At 35.6% G+C, this 16343-nt stretch overlaps 1 protein-coding gene across 1 annotated transcript; it reads left to right on the top strand.

The window, feature by feature from the left end:
- The first annotated feature begins 6335 nt into the window (after window positions 1–6335).
- LOC112012891 (uncharacterized) lies at window positions 6336–8322 on the top strand. The gene has a single exon (XM_024045262.2). It carries the CDS (start codon window positions 6902–6904, stop codon window positions 7982–7984), a length of 1083 nt encoding a protein of 360 aa, XP_023901030.1. The 5' UTR covers window positions 6336–6901; the 3' UTR covers window positions 7985–8322.
- The last annotated feature ends 8021 nt before the right edge of the window (window positions 8323–16343 follow it).

Raw genomic sequence — 16343 nt, 5'->3', positions numbered from 1 at the left:
GATAAAAAAAGGGTTTGATATGGTATAATGTTATCGATTCAAAAAGTTTGACATCAGCAATGAGGACAACAAATTTTGGGGGGAAAAAAAAACTTTGGGGACAATAAGACATGGTCAGTGCATTTTCATTAGGTATGCCAAATGCCAAATATTTGGCATTTGGCACACAAACACCAAAAACAAAGCATCATGAGGTGTGCTAAATGTGCTAAAATTTTGAGACATGCTACAATACGCTCTCATTTTTGGCACGGTACAAATGAGAATGCCATATGTGTTTAATATTTTTTTATTCATCTTTCTCTCTCTTCTCTCACCGTGACATCTGTTTCACTCTCTCATCCTCTCTTCCTCTCTATCAATCCTCACAACCTCTAATTCACTCTCTCAGCCTCTCATCCTTTCCATCAATCCTTCCAATCAAACATTGACAATCAAGAACCCAAACCACACTAGCGTCCAATCAAGCTCCGCCACTGTCCTCCCTGCTCGCCCCCGAAAGTCCAATCTCGCCAATCTCTCCTCTGAACTTGCCGCCGATTACTCCTTTGGTCTCACTAGCGCCGCCGCCGATCTCGCTAGTCCTCGCCGCCGATCTCGCCAATCCTCGCCGCCAATCTAGCTAGTCCTCACCACCGACCCCCACAGTCGTCACCGATCGTTGGTTGAGTTTGGGTCAGCGTTTTATTCTTTATTTTTTTGGTTGGTTGAGTTTTTTTTTTTTTCCTCTCTTTTGTTGAGGTTTTTGAATTTGGAATTTGTTGGAGGAGCCGGTGATTGTGGGTGTAGTTTGTGGTGGTTGTTGTAGCGGTGGTTGTTGGTTGGTTGGTGGCAACTGCCACTGAGTTAGGTGTTTGTATATTGGCTAGGATTTAAGATAATATATTATTTTAATTTGTAGTAAATATTATTTTAATGTATATAATTGAAGAATAAAACATCTGATAAATAAGATATTGTAAAATGATATGCTAAAATGATAAAGTAGGTTTTTGGTGTGTTAAAATGGCATTTTTTATGAGAGAGCTTATGAGAATGCTCTCAGCACAACCCCACAAGTCTTGGACTCAAATTTTAGACCCTTTAGACCTTTACAACCAAATTTTATTTAGGAAACTGAGTTTAACCACTACAATTTACAAGAAAATAAAAGGAAAATACATTTGAGTAGTAGAAAGAACTGACAAAAGGGTAAAAAAATGAAAGAGACATAATTTTTCTCTAAAGCAAGTTAGGATTCAAGTGACGATCGATCTACTTACTCTTTTAATCATCTTTCTTTGTTGATTTGCAGCCTGACACTACTTTCTTTGTATCCAGCTTTGCTTTGCAGGTTTCCTTTGATTTGGGAGAAAAAGAAAACTGATATTCTGATAATAATATTGACATGTAGAAACTAGAATGGTGTCAGAGCATAATAAGCCTCTTGAAACAAATTAAATTGAGAATGTATTTTTATTTTTATGTAATGAAAATGAGAATAGAAAAATATTAATGTGAATACACACATGCATCTTGCCTATTTAAAATATAAAAATTCGCTCAAAAACCTCATAATTCAACTAGTTGCTATAGAAACGTTTAGTGTTTAATTCTCTCCACCCCACTATTAAATTATCAAAACAAAATACATACATTCGGTTGCATTCCCTAAACGCACAAGTATCCAGGATATGGTAAACACAGCTCAGCAAATTAAACTTTACTACAAGAAATCTTATGCGAGATTCAACCTTTAATTATGGCTCAACAAAAAAATTTATGGCTAAAGTAAGGATCAACCAAACCCCAAACGTCCAGTCCATTTAAATTGGGCTTTCGGCCTCCACACAAACCCCACCTGTCTAGACCAATCCGGCTCCTAAAGATGTCTCCACCAACATTAAAATCAAAATGTATACATATAAGCCCATCCCTAGCTCCCTATTATACTCACTCTAGTCTAGGCCGTCCTTATTTCCAGCCTCCCAGCCCGTGTGTTTGAGGTTGAGAGGGTAGATGGCTCGGCCCAAGGCCTACTTCTTCCTCTTATTAAAACTTTTTTCTTATTCATAAAACAATAATAATAAATAAATGAAAAAGTTAGTGGATATTGTAAAGGCATTTGTGAGGTCCAAGAATTTGACAACCCCAGCCCATTTTATACCAAGCTCAAGACCCACGCCGAGGAGGAAGAAATGTCCGAGGACGAACGAAGGAAGTCCAAAGAGCCAAAAAACATCGCTGAGGACGATCCTGTCCTCGGCCAGTCGAAATCACAGAAGGGAAGATCAGCACGCCATCAAAGGCAGTCTCCCAGAGCATCCCAAGAAAAAGGACGAGCACAATGAGTCAGCTATGGGCGCATGGTGGAGGAGCAATTCAATGAGAAACTGCCGCCCCGCATTAAATGCCCACAACTAATGTCCTGACCGCATTAATGAAGAAATGACCCCTGAACAGTGCTACCTTGGTTGCTGCAACTCACAGAAGGTTTGGGAAGGTGGCTAATAGGACAAACACTCGAGTAGTAACCTGCATGATCAAGAAATAGAGAGCCAGGATCAACTGGAAGGGGGTATATAATGTAAGAAATCCTCCAAAAAAAGGGAGAGAGAAAAAATAGAAAGCACGATAGCAATTTGTATCACCTTTGAAGCCTTTATAACCAGGTACTGAAAGAACGACCAACTCCTCAGATGAGGGCCGAGGACAAAATTTAATACTTTAGTCCATGTCCTTATTATTCAAATCAACTCATAACCATGTCTAGTTGTTGTAACCCTCACTAAGGTCTAGTCCTTAAACTCGTTCTCTATATATTTATTGTATTGGGTTAGTTGGGCCTGATTTCACTCATCCAACAGAAGAAGTGCTCAAACCCAGTCCTTACAGCATTAATTTATGAAATAATTTTAGAAATTTTTTTTAGAGAAAAAAAAGTAACTGAATTTTTTCACAATTTTTTATATTTCTTAAAAAAGTTATATAAAATTTTTTTAAAATAGTTCATTAACAAATACCCTAAAAAGCCCTTAATCAAACCTATAAATACATAAAATAAAACCACCATGCTAAATCTTCTCAAAAAAACAAAACAAAATAAAACAAAATCACTATGTTTCATAAATAGAAACCCCAATACAATACCTCTTTTGTGGATTTTACAAAATAGTCTGCCTATATAGGCCAATTTACTCTTTGCGATTTTTTAAATTAAGAAAGTCACGAGTTTAGTGCATTTTAGAAGTGTATGGATTCACATGTGATTGTCCTTTGCAATAACTCTATAAGAGCATTCTTATCAAACCTTTCAAATGCTAAAAATCTTATTTTTTTAGCATTTTTAACCCAAAAGCTTGCTCCATCAAATGTTTTAAATGGTATAATTTTTGCAATTGATGAACAGTGCAATCTCATATTTGAGACCGCACTGTTCACCAATTATAAACCGTATATTTTTTTTTTTTTTTCAGTGGGGCACACTTTCTTTTCTTCTCTGTCTTTCTCATTTCTGTTCCCTGTTTCACCATTTCCCTGCTCGCTCTCTCCCTCTGCTCGACGTCTCTGCCTCCCTCTCTGACGAAACCCAGGCCGGAGCATCAAGCCAAGCTGATTTTTTTTTTTTTTTTATTCACTTAACGCTCTCTCTTTGCTCTATCTTTCTCTTTCCTCTCTCACTTATTTCTTGTCTCTTCTCTCTCTGTGCTTCGTTGATGTGGTTTGTCGATGAGTGGGCTCCGCCGATGATTGTGCTCCGGCGATTGTGGGATGCCGATGGCTGTGGTCCGGTGATTATGGTCATGGATCGTGGGTCCAATGGCTGTGGTCCGGTGGCGGCAATGGAGGTTTCTTCTTCTTCTTTTTTTTTTTTTTTTTTTTTTTTTTTTTTTTTTTTTTGGTTATCGGAGTGACGATGGCAATGAAAGAAGACCGATGATTCGCCGATCGGAGTGACGATGGCGATGAGAGAAGACCGATGATCCGATCGGAGTGGCGATCGAATCTGAGTTACGATGGCGAGCCGGTGAGTGAGAGAGAAGGGAAGAGCTGGTCTGATGTGAGAGAGGGAGCCGGTGTGTGAGAGAGAAGAGAAAAGAAAAAAAATGAAGAGAGAGGAGAGAGAAAAGAGAATATAAAAAGATTAAAAATTTTGCCACATCTGTCCGTACCGTTGCAAATTTGCAACGGTACTGTAGCAATGTGGTATAAATTTTGAGATTTGCCTCATCTCATAAAACTTCATTTTTTTGTTTGGTGTGGTAAATGTGCCAAATATTTGGCATTTGGCACATTTACCACACCTGATACAGATGCTCTAATAAGCGTCTTGAAAAAAATTAAACTGAGAATGTATTTTTATTTTTATATAATGAAAATGATAATAGAAAAATATTAATGTAAATACACACATGCATCTTGCCTATCTAAAATATAAAAATTCGCTCAAAAACCTCCTAATTCAACTAGTTGCTATAGAAACGTTTAGAGTTTAATTCTCTCCACCCCACTATTAAATTATCAAAACAAAATACATACATTCGGTTGCATTCCCTAAACACACAAGTATCCAGGATATGGTAAACTCAGCTCAGCAAATCAAACTTTACTTGAAGAAATCTTTGTGCGAGATTCAACCTTTAATTAAGGCTGAAATAAAGGATCAACCAAACCCCAAATGTTCAGTCCATTTAAATTGGGCTTTCGGCCTCCACACAAACCCCACTTGTCTAGGCCAATCCGGCTCCTAAAGATGTCTCTACCAACATTAAAATCAAAATTTATACACATAAGCCCATCACTAGCTTTTGCTTTAGCAGCATGGGCTCCCTATTATACTCGCTCTAGCCTAGGCCGTCCCTATCTCCAGCCTCCCAGCCCATGTGTTTGAGGTCGAGAGGGTAGATGGCTCGGGCCCTAGGCCTACTTCTTCCTCTAATTAAAACTTTTTCTTGTTCATAAAAACAATAATAATAAGTAAATGAAAAAGTTAGTGGATGCCGCAAAGACATTGATCTAGGAAATAATTTTAGAAATATTTTTTGGAAAAAAAAAAGTAACTAATTTTTTTCACAATTTTTTATATTTTTTATAAAAGTTATATTAAAATTTTTTTAAAATAAATCATTAACAAATACCCTAAAAACACCGATTAATCAAACCTATAAATACATAAAATAAAATCACTATGTTAAATCTTCTCAAAAAAAAAAAACAAAACAAAACAAAATCACTATGCTTCATAAATAGAAACCCCAATACAATACCTCATTTGTGGATTTTACAAAATAGTCTCCCTATATAGGCCAATCTATTCTTTGCTATTTTTGAAATTAGGAAAGTCACGAGTTCAATACATTTTAAAATGTGTGGATTAGATTAGGTTAGAGTAAAAATTCTATCTTATAAAAAAAAAAATGTGTGGATTCACACGTGATTGTCCTTTGCAAAAACTCTATAACCGGACTCTTTTTTTACAATTTTTTTTCCATAATTTCATAACTTTTTGCAATAAATCTATAATTACAATCATTTTTACCTTTTCTTCTACAACCGTCGAGTTGACCATTTATAAATAATAGACAATAAAGTGGTACTAGCGATAGACTGAGACAAACATCAATGACATTTTGGCAACTCAAATATTGTGTATATAATATTAGAGAAAAACTTGGGTACAGTACTTAAATACTGTCTTTTAAGTTCCTCTTTTAAGATTCTGTCATATGAATATTTTCTCATGAAATAAAAATGTATTTTTTAATTAAATAACTACATGACTAAATCTTAAGAAAAAAACTTAAAGAATAACACTTTAAATACTGTACCTACGTTTTGTCCATAATATTAAACGCATTTTATCTTCTGCAACACATGGCAAAAGGCCATAGGTTCTTAAACATCATGTCTCCCACACTCCCACACACCGGATCTAATCTCGTCCCAACTTATGGATAAGAGTTCCCATGTCACTCAGTAGTCACACCCTTCAGACATACGTTGACAAATAACAAATCACAAAAACAAAAACAAAAACAAAAACAAACAAAAAACCCCCATCAATCCCAAACTACCCCTAATCCAAAACCTCCACGTGTCAGTTCCTCCCTCCATTCCCTCCTCTTCTCTCTCCTCTCTCTCCCTCTCAAATTCTCACCTTATAAAACCTCTCATTGCCGGTAACCCACCTCTCTCTCCCACTCTCCCACTCTCTGTACGGACAAAAATACTCCCTCTCTCATTTTCTTTCTCTCTCTAAAAGGTATTAATATAAATAGTGTGTTTCTTCTCCTCTTCTCTCTCCTCTCTCTCCCTCTCAAATTCTCACCTTATAAAACCTCTCATTGCCGGTAACCCACCTCTCTCTCCCACTCTCCCACTCTCTGTACGGACAAAAATACTCCCTCTCTCATTTTCTTTCTCTCTCTAAAAGGTATTAATATAAATAGTGTGTTTCTATGTATGAATTTGTGAGAATTTTGATCTAGAATCGGAAACCCAAGAAATTTCCTTTTTTTTCTTCTCCGGCGAGATCCGAACTTTCCGGGGAGATTCTCCGGTGGACGATGCTCCACTCTCCGGTAAGGTTCTCTTGTAAATTCAGTTCATTTACCAAGAAATGTTAGATCCTTTCGTTTCGGTTCACCTCCGATCCAAAACCTGGTTCCACAAGAGGAAAAAGAACTAGAAAAATTTCGAATTAAATTTGTTAACTTTTTTGTACCATATTTCATAGATTTTTTGTGCTGGTTTTTTGTACAGTCCGTACAATTAGGGTTAGGGTTAGGCTTTTTGTTAAAGTTTCCAATTTGGGGGGGTTTTTTTGTCTGTTAATTATGTACATATGGTTAAAGTGTTGGATTAGAGCTGAATTTTGAAGTGAATTTTGTGAAAATTGTAAATTTGGGGGAAAGTGGCTAAGATGAATTTGAGTGCTACCGAGGAGGAATCGCCGTCTACGGCGGCTGCGGCTGCCAAAGAGGTTCATATTCCGGCGGAGATTGACTGGGAAATGCTCGACAAATCGAAGTTTTTCTTCCTCGGTGCTGCACTATTTTCAGGCGTGTCCGGGATGCTTTACCCGATTGTGGTGTTGAAAACTAGGCAACAAGTAGCTCAATCAGAAGTGTCTTGTATCAGGACTGCTTTTTGGATTGTAAGGAATGAAGGGTTTAGGGCATTGTATAGAGGATTTGGAACTTCCTTGACGGGCACGATTCCAGCCCGGGCGCTTTACATGACTGCATTGGAGATTACAAAGAGTAATGTGGGCTCGGCCACGGTTAGGTTAGGGGTTCCAGAGCCGACTGCAGCCACGGTCGCCAATGCAGCTGCAGGGTTGAGCGCCGCGATGGCTGCACAACTTGTTTGGACTCCAATTGATGTGGTGAGCCAAAGGTTGATGGTTCAAGGTAGTAGTAGAGGTTGTGGTGGGAATTTGAATTCACGTGTTGCTAATGTGTCGGCTTGTAAATATGCTAATGGGATCGATGCATTTAGGAAGATTTTGAATACAGATGGGCCAAGGGGGTTGTATAGGGGGTTTGGGATATCGATATTGACATATGCGCCATCAAATGCAGTGTGGTGGGCATCTTACTCTATTGCACAAAGGATGGTTTGGAGTGGATTTGGGTATTACTTTTGCAAAAAAGATGAATATGGTAATGAGAATGGGGTGAACAGGTTTAGGCCAGATTCGAAAACTGTAATGGCAGTTCAGGGAGTCAGTGCAGCCATGGCGGGTGGTGTTTCGGCTTTGATTACAATGCCACTTGATACAATTAAGACCAGATTGCAAGTCTTGGATGGGGAAGAGAATGGGCGTCGAGGGCCAACTATTGCACACACAATTAGGAATTTGGTTAAGGAAGGAGGTTGGATGGCTTGTTACAGAGGATTGGGGCCTCGGTGGGCTTCAATGTCCATGTCTGCAACAACAATGATCACTACCTATGAGTTTCTGAAGCGAATGTCAACAAAGAATCAGGAAGCTGTGACATGATGAGATGAAAAAGAAAAGAGGTCTTTTCTTTGATCTTTGTCTAAATCCTGTTTATTTTCTCTTCCTTGTTTCTGTTGTTCTCTGTTTTGGCCTTTTTCTGTGTCTGCTTATAGCCTGCCCTGCTTTACTGGTTAACCATTGTAAGCCATGGCAGGTGTTATATATACATATATATATATATATGAAATAATTCCTTTTTTATTTTCTCCTTCACTACACCTTATGTATGTTATCTCAATATGGTGTTATCCAGAACTTCTGGTTCATGTAATTTGCAAAGCTCAATAGCATAATTTTGGGTTCTCTTTGTGTTTATAAAACATTTGTTTCATTTTCCATATGGGACTAGTTTAGAATAGTCAAGATTCCTTTTGTTGCAGATTCAATTGCATATGGTCTTGGGAGTAATTGAATTTCTTCTGCAAGCATTTTGTTTGGTGTTTGTTGGATAGAAACTTAAGCATCACTTGGGGTTCCCATCAATGTTTTCTTTTTTCATGATGTTATTGATTAATTGGCACATGATAGCTAGTGGTTGTGGATAACTTAAAGTAAATGGTGGGGAACACCTTGCATCTTGGATGGATGTGGGACTTGTGAGAGAATCTTTATAAGATTTAACTTAAAAGCTGTATGACCCTACGATATCAGTCTTAGCACTCACTCCAAAATCTTGATTTTATTTATAATTAGTAACTTATATTAAAATGTAGGGAAATGCTAACGAGTGCCCTTAGGGCACTAGTTAATAATCCATTTTAGGAAAGTTTTGATACCACTTTTATAAAAAAATGAAAAAAGCTGTCGAAATATTAATTACTTTTTTTTCATTTCCCATAAAAATTTTCTTTAAATGGATTCTTAACTAGTGCCCTAAGGGCACTTGTTAGCATTTCCCATGTTAGGTTTGGCTTATCTAGTGCTATCTTATTAATGACTCATTAAATATTTAATGTTGGCTTATCTACTGCAATCTTGTTAATGACTCATTAATTATTTAATGTACTCCCTCTTCTTTTATGATCTGTGAATTGCTAATCTGACGGCCAAAATGGCTGAGGACACATATTTATCTCATAATTAAAGTCTCTAGTGTGTGTCCTAGTCATTTTGGCTGTGTATATATAGCATCTTCTTATATTTAATGTGAAAAAGAGGTAAGTTTCACCAAGCACCAAACTCATTTAATATTAAAGCATGTAAATATATTCTTATACATTCTTTATTGTATTTAGTTATGTCTATTGTCATATATATATATATATATATGAAATACTTTTTTCAGGCGTGCCTGTTGCTAGTATCTTTTGTATATCTAATGTGAAATGTGAAAAGGAGATGAGTTCAGCCATTGTTGAAACTCATACAATATGTAAATTTTCCCCTGTTCCCTATTTATTGAATTTTTTGCTAATGTCAACTGGGTTAATGTTTGTGTGTGTATTTTGTTAGCATGACTGTTGCTATTATATAATTAAAAATCAATGATGCTTTGCATTTGGGAGCACGTACTCTGACACCTCTAGCTATAAGTAATCTGAAGGCAGGTGACATGTTAATCATTTATAAGAAGGAAAAACAGTACACAAAGGGATTCTAATATGAAACTATTGTGTAATATTATGTCCAGAATATTTTCAAAACGAATCATTCTGAGTTGTAATTATTATTGATGGGTTAAAAAGATATGTTAATGATGGGCCCAAATAGAATTTGTAATAAGTTACTATTTAAAATTCGTTGTAAAAATGTTTTGATCTTTGAATCTTAGAGCATCCCCATTAGCATGTGCATAAATGTGCAAAATGGAAAAAGTAACTAAATTTACATAATTTGACCAAAAAATCACCCACATCAGTGGGTATAAACTTGTGTATAAATACACAATTGCTACAGTAACCATGCATATATGTACGGTTACTGTAGTATGTGTATTTAATATTTTAATAATTTGTTCTCTCTTGGTCTCTGCTCTCTCTCTCATTCTCACCTGACTCTCTCCTTGTCTTTACTCTCACCTCACCTCACTCACCCTTTTCCGCATGCCTCCATTGCCACCGGTCAAACCATGCCTCCACTGTCGCTAGTCATCAAACCCTCACTCTCACCTCTCTCCCTTTTCCTCATGCCTTTGTTGCCACCAATCATCAAACCCTCACTCTCCCTTTTCCTCATGCCTCCATTGCCACCAATCATCAAACCCTCACTCTCCCTTTTCCTCATTTGATCAAATCATTTGATAAAATAGAGAATAAAAGCCATTCAAAAAGAGAACTGAACCAAAAAAGAGAAAGCAAAAATTCATTCTCTTCTCACCTTAGATCTGATCCAAAAAGAAAAAAAGAATGTCTTCTTCGTCAGGTTTTAGCGACTACTTTGTCCCTTTTTTTTCAAGTATGGGAGCAGCGTACGGAACGGCGAAGAGCGGAGTTGGGGTGCGTCGATGGGTGTGATGAGACTAGAGCTGGTGATGAAGTCAATCATGCCGGTTTTGAATTAAGCTGGTGATAAGACCAGAGCGTCGATGGCATCGATTGACTGGGTTTCAGATTGAGTGAGTTTCGGAGTGTTTGTTTCTCGGATTGAGTGGGTTGATTTTCCTTGATGATGCTGGTTGGGTGAGTGATGATGGTGGCTGGGTGTGGAGAGATCGCTGATATCGTTGGGTCTGTGAGAGAGAGGGGCAATGAGGGAGAGAATAATAAAAAATTGTAAAAAAAATGAATATTTTATTGAATAAATGTGTTGATGTGTAAAATAGAAAAAGTAAATTTTTTTGTGCAAAATAGAAAGAAAATTTGCACCCACGGATGCGGATGCTCTTAGTGGTGTGTGGTGCCTGTAGGTCTGGAGGCTTTTAATATTTTGTCCCAAATTAGTGGGCCTTGTAGCTTCTTTTAATCACTAGAAACCAATATAGGCTTAGGGTTATATTTAATAGGCGGATGAGTGTTTTCATTTTCCATATGGGACTAGTTTAGAATAGTCAAGATTCCTTTTGTTGCAGATTCAATTGCATATGGTCTTGGGAGTAATTGAATTTCTTCTGCAAGCATTTTGTTTGGTGTTTGTTGGATAGAAACTTAAGCATCACTTGGGGTTCCCATCAATGTTTTCTTTTTTCATGATGTTATTGATTAATTGGCACATGATAGCTAGTGGTTGTGGATAACTTAAAGTAAATGGTGGGGAACACCTTGCATCTTGGATGGATGTGGGACTTGTGAGAGAATCTTTATAAGATTTAACTTAAAAGCTGTATGACCCTACGATATCAGTCTTAGCACTCACTCCAAAATCTTGATTTTATTTATAATTAGTAACTTATATTAAAATGTAGGGAAATGCTAACGAGTGCCCTTAGGGCACTAGTTAATAATCCATTTTAGGAAAGTTTTGATACCACTTTTATAAAAAAATGAAAAAAGCTGTCGAAATATTAATTACTTTTTTTTCATTTCCCATAAAAATTTTCTTTAAATGGATTCTTAACTAGTGCCCTAAGGGCACTTGTTAGCATTTCCCATGTTAGGTTTGGCTTATCTAGTGCTATCTTATTAATGACTCATTAAATATTTAATGTTGGCTTATCTACTGCAATCTTGTTAATGACTCATTAATTATTTAATGTACTCCCTCTTCTTTTATGATCTGTGAATTGCTAATCTGACGGCCAAAATGGCTGAGGACACATATTTATCTCATAATTAAAGTCTCTAGTGTGTGTCCTAGTCATTTTGGCTGTGTATATATAGCATCTTCTTATATTTAATGTGAAAAAGAGGTAAGTTTCACCAAGCACCAAACTCATTTAATATTAAAGCATGTAAATATATTCTTATACATTCTTTATTGTATTTAGTTATGTCTATTGTCATATATATATATATATATATGAAATACTTTTTTCAGGCGTGCCTGTTGCTAGTATCTTTTGTATATCTAATGTGAAATGTGAAAAGGAGATGAGTTCAGCCATTGTTGAAACTCATACAATATGTAAATTTTCCCCTGTTCCCTATTTATTGAATTTTTTGCTAATGTCAACTGGGTTAATGTTTGTGTGTGTATTTTGTTAGCATGACTGTTGCTATTATATAATTAAAAATCAATGATGCTTTGCATTTGGGAGCACGTACTCTGACACCTCTAGCTATAAGTAATCTGAAGGCAGGTGACATGTTAATCATTTATAAGAAGGAAAAACAGTACACAAAGGGATTCTAATATGAAACTATTGTGTAATATTATGTCCAGAATATTTTCAAAACGAATCATTCTGAGTGGTAATTATTATTGATGGGTTAAAAAGATATGTCAATGATGGGCCCAAATAGAATTTGTAATAAGTTACTATTTAAAATTCGTTGTAAAAATGTTATAAATATAACATTACTCATGTTTTGATCTTTGAATCTTAGAGCATCCCCATCAGCATGTGCATAAATGTGCAAAATGGAAAAAGTAACTAAATTTACATAATTTGACCAAAAAATCACCCACATCAGTGGGTATAAACTTGTGTATAAATACACAATTGCTATAGTAACCATGCATATATGTACGGTTACTGTAGTATGTGTATTTAATATTTTAATAATTTTTTCTCTCTTGGTCTCTGCTCTCTCTCTCATTCTCACCTGACTCTCTCCTTGTCTCTACTCTCACCTCACCTCACTCACCCTTTTCCGCATGCCTCCATTGCCGCCGGTCAAACCATGCCTCCACTGTCGCTGGTCATCAAACCCTCACTCTCACCTCTCTCCCTTTTCCTCATGCCTCTGTTGCCACCAATCATCAAACCCTCACTCTCCCTTTTCCTCATTTGATCAAATTATTTGATAAAATAGAGAATAAAAGCCATTCAAAAAGAGAACTGAACCAAAAAAGAGAAAGCAAAAATTCATTCTCTTCTCATCTTAGATCTGATCCAAAAAGAAAAAAAGAATGTCTTCTTCGTCAGGTTTCAGCGACTACTTTGTCCCTTTTTTTTCAAGTATGGGAGCAGCGTACGGAACGGCGAAGAGCGGAGTTGGGGTGCGTTGATGGGTGTGATGAGACTAGAGCTGGTGATGAAGTCAATCGTGCCGGTTTTGAATTAAGCTGGTGATAAGACCAGAGCGTCGATGGCATCGATTGACTGGGTTTCAGATTGAGTGAGTTTCGGAGTGTTTGTTTCTCGGATTGAGTGGGTTGATTTTCCTTGATGATGCTGGTTAGGTGAGTGATGATGGTGGCTGGGTGTGGAGAGATCGTTGATATCGTTGGGTCTGTGAGAGAGAGGGGCAATGAGGGAGGGAATAATAAAAAATTGTAAAAAAAATAAATATTTTATTGAATAAATGTGTTGATGTGTAAAATAGAAAAAGTAAGTTTTTTTGTGCAAAATAGAAAGAAAATTTGCACCCACGGATGCGGATGCTCTTAGTGGTGTGTGGTGCCTGTAGGTCTGGAGGCTTTTAATATTTTGTCCCAAATTAGTGGGCCTTGTAGCTTCTTTTAATCACTAGAAACCAATATAGGCTTAGGGTTATATTTAATAGGCGGATGAGTGCTTTAAAGTGGACACCAGAATTAGTCGATTAGATATGCCGTAAAGTTATAATAATAATAATAATAATAGTACTCTTTAATCTTCTTTTTGATGACAAACAAAATAGATTGTTCTTTTGCCTCCCCTTGTCAAATGCTTTTGACTCTATTGGTTAAAAATAACCCCCTTTTTTGTGCTTGATCATTTGAGCTTTGCATGCTTGTCATTTATCTTGATTTTGATTGCTTCTTGTCACCAAACTCTTTCAAAATCAGCTTGCGCACGGACAAATCATTTTTTTTCTTTTTAATTTAAATTTTCTGGTCAGTAGGTAAAGTGGAGGGTAATGACAAATCATTTATCTCATTAGCTCAATTGTTAAACCCCTTGGTGAAACATCAACTTCATAGGTGTGGTCCAGGAAAGTGGAAACTTGAGAGAAATAGAACTTATCTTCGAGAATTTTAGGTACGGACAAATCATTTTTTTTCTTTTTAATTTAAATCTTCTGGTCAGTAGGTAAAGTGGAGGGTAATGACAAATCATTTATCTCATTAGCTCAATTGTTAAACCCCTTGGTGAAACATCAACTTCATAGGTGTGGTCCAGGAAAGTGGAAACTTGAGAGAAATAGAACTTATCTTCGAGAATTTTAGGACAAAATTGTTTAAAAATTTCGTATCTATCACACCTGCTTCCACGGTTCCACCTAATCAAACAAGCCCAATATCTGGCCCACGAAACCTAAAGCTCAATCTAGTTTCAGATAACCTTTAAGGGAGTTTGGTTCACTTGATGTTACATCAACATGTAATGTTACATCATCATAAATCTTAGATTCATGTGATCACATTACTTTGATGTGACATTAATATTTTTGGTTAATTAAATTACATTTCAATTATAATCCAAGAATGTAACATTTATATAATAATTATAATAATAAAAAAATTGATTCAAAATAGCCTCAACACCAAAAAAAATGCCAAAATTGCCTTGAACCAAAAAAATACCCTAGAAAGACCCAAAATGACCAAATAACCCTTAAAATCTCAATAAAAAAAATAAATGAAATCTAGAAAATGACTAAAGTACCCATGTAACATCTAAAATTGCCAACAATACCCTAAATCTAACAAAAATGACCAAAATACCCCTCAAAACATCAAAATGACCAAAATAGTTCCAAAATCTCTAAAATACCTTCGAAATCACTAAAATGATCAAAATACCATCGAAACCTCAAAGTAACTTAAAATACCCCAAAATTTCTTAAATCAGCCAAATAGCCTCAAAACCTCTAAAATAACCAAAATATCCCTAAAACTGCTAGAATGAGCAAAAAAAAAACATGAAACATCTAAAATGACCAAAATATCCGAAAACATTTAAATGATTAAAATACACCTTGAAATCACTAAAATGACCAAAATGCCCTTACATCCTCTAAAATGAGCCAAAAAAAAAAAACTTGAAACCTCTAAAATGACCTAAATACCCCCCAAAATCTCAAAATGAACATAATACCTCCTACAAAATGAACAAAATACCCCTAAAACCTCAAAATGACTAAAATTGCCCATGAAACCTCTAAAATGACCAAAAATGCCTTTAACCTCAAAAATGACCAAAATTTCAATGAAATATCTAAAATATCCTAAAATATTTAAAATTGCCAAAATACTCTTTTAACTTCCAAAATGACCAAAAAAATATTTTGGAACCTCAAAAATGACCAAAATACCCCTAAAAACGTTAAATAACACAAAATAACCTAAAACTTTTGTTTATTTCGAAGGTTGTGGGTACTTTGGGCCAGTTTAAAAGTTTCAAGGTAGTTTAGTCATTAAGATGGTTTTGGGGGTATTTTTGATCATTTTACAGGTTTCGATATATTTTTGATCATTTTAGAAGTTTTGGGATTATTTTGGTCATTCAAGTGATTTTAGTATATTTTTGTTTTGAAGTTTTTGGGGGTATTTTGGTCACTTTAATGGTTTCGAGAGTATTTTGGTCATTCTAGTGATTTTCGGGGTATTTTGGTTATTATAGTGGTTTTGGAATTATTTTCGTCATTTTAGAGGTTTCGAAAGTATTTTGGTCATTCTAGTCATTTTCGGGTTATTTTTAGCCATTTTATTAATTTTGGGGTATTTGGTCATTTTAAAGGTTTCAATGTTATTTTAGTAATTTTTAAGGTTTTGGGATATTTTGGGTTTTTTAGAGGTTTCAAGAATATTTTGGTCGTTTTTGAGGTTTTAAGGGTATTTTGGTCATTTTCTTAGGTTTAGGTGTATTTTGGTCATTTTTAGAGGTTTCAAGGGTATTTTGGTCATTTTAGAGGGTTTGGAGGTATTTTTGTCATTTTTGAGGTTTCAAGGGTCATTTTAGAGATCTTAAGGGTATTTTGGTTATTTTAGAGGTTTCAAGAGTATTTTAGTCATTTTTTTATGTTTCTAGGGTATTTTGGTCATTTTTGAAGTGTTGGGGGGCATTTTGGAGGTTTTTTGGGATATTTTGGACATTCGTTGTGCATTTAAGTTGTTTTGGTGGTTCCGATGGTATTTTGGTCATTTTAAAGGTTTTAGGGTATTTTAGAGGTTTTTTTTATATTTTAATAATTCTCATGAGTAAAATAATTTTTTTTTTTTTAGTATTGGCAATTTTGTGAATTCAATAAATTATTACATCCCTGCTAATAAGTAATGTAAGATCACCTCATTTAAGAAGGTGATGTGATTATGGTGATGTAATATATTTTATAATCTTAAATTATGGCAATATTAGAAAAAATTAAATGAACCAAACACCTTATGGTACGTTTGG

The sequence above is a fragment of the Quercus suber genome, unplaced genomic scaffold (assembly GCF_002906115.3).
Source record: "Quercus suber isolate HL8 unplaced genomic scaffold, Cork oak 2.0 scaffold_24, whole genome shotgun sequence".
NCBI classification, from domain to species: domain Eukaryota; kingdom Viridiplantae; phylum Streptophyta; class Magnoliopsida; order Fagales; family Fagaceae; genus Quercus; species Quercus suber.
The sequence above is the reverse complement of the archived record's forward strand: the minus strand, read 5'-3'. Positions and strand labels throughout refer to the sequence as shown.

Bases quoted from the DNA above. Each gene is read 5' to 3' on its own strand.
- LOC112012891 (XM_024045262.2), top strand. From the start codon at position 6,902: ATGAATTTGAGTGCTACCGAGGAGGAATCGCCGTCTACGGCGGCTGCG.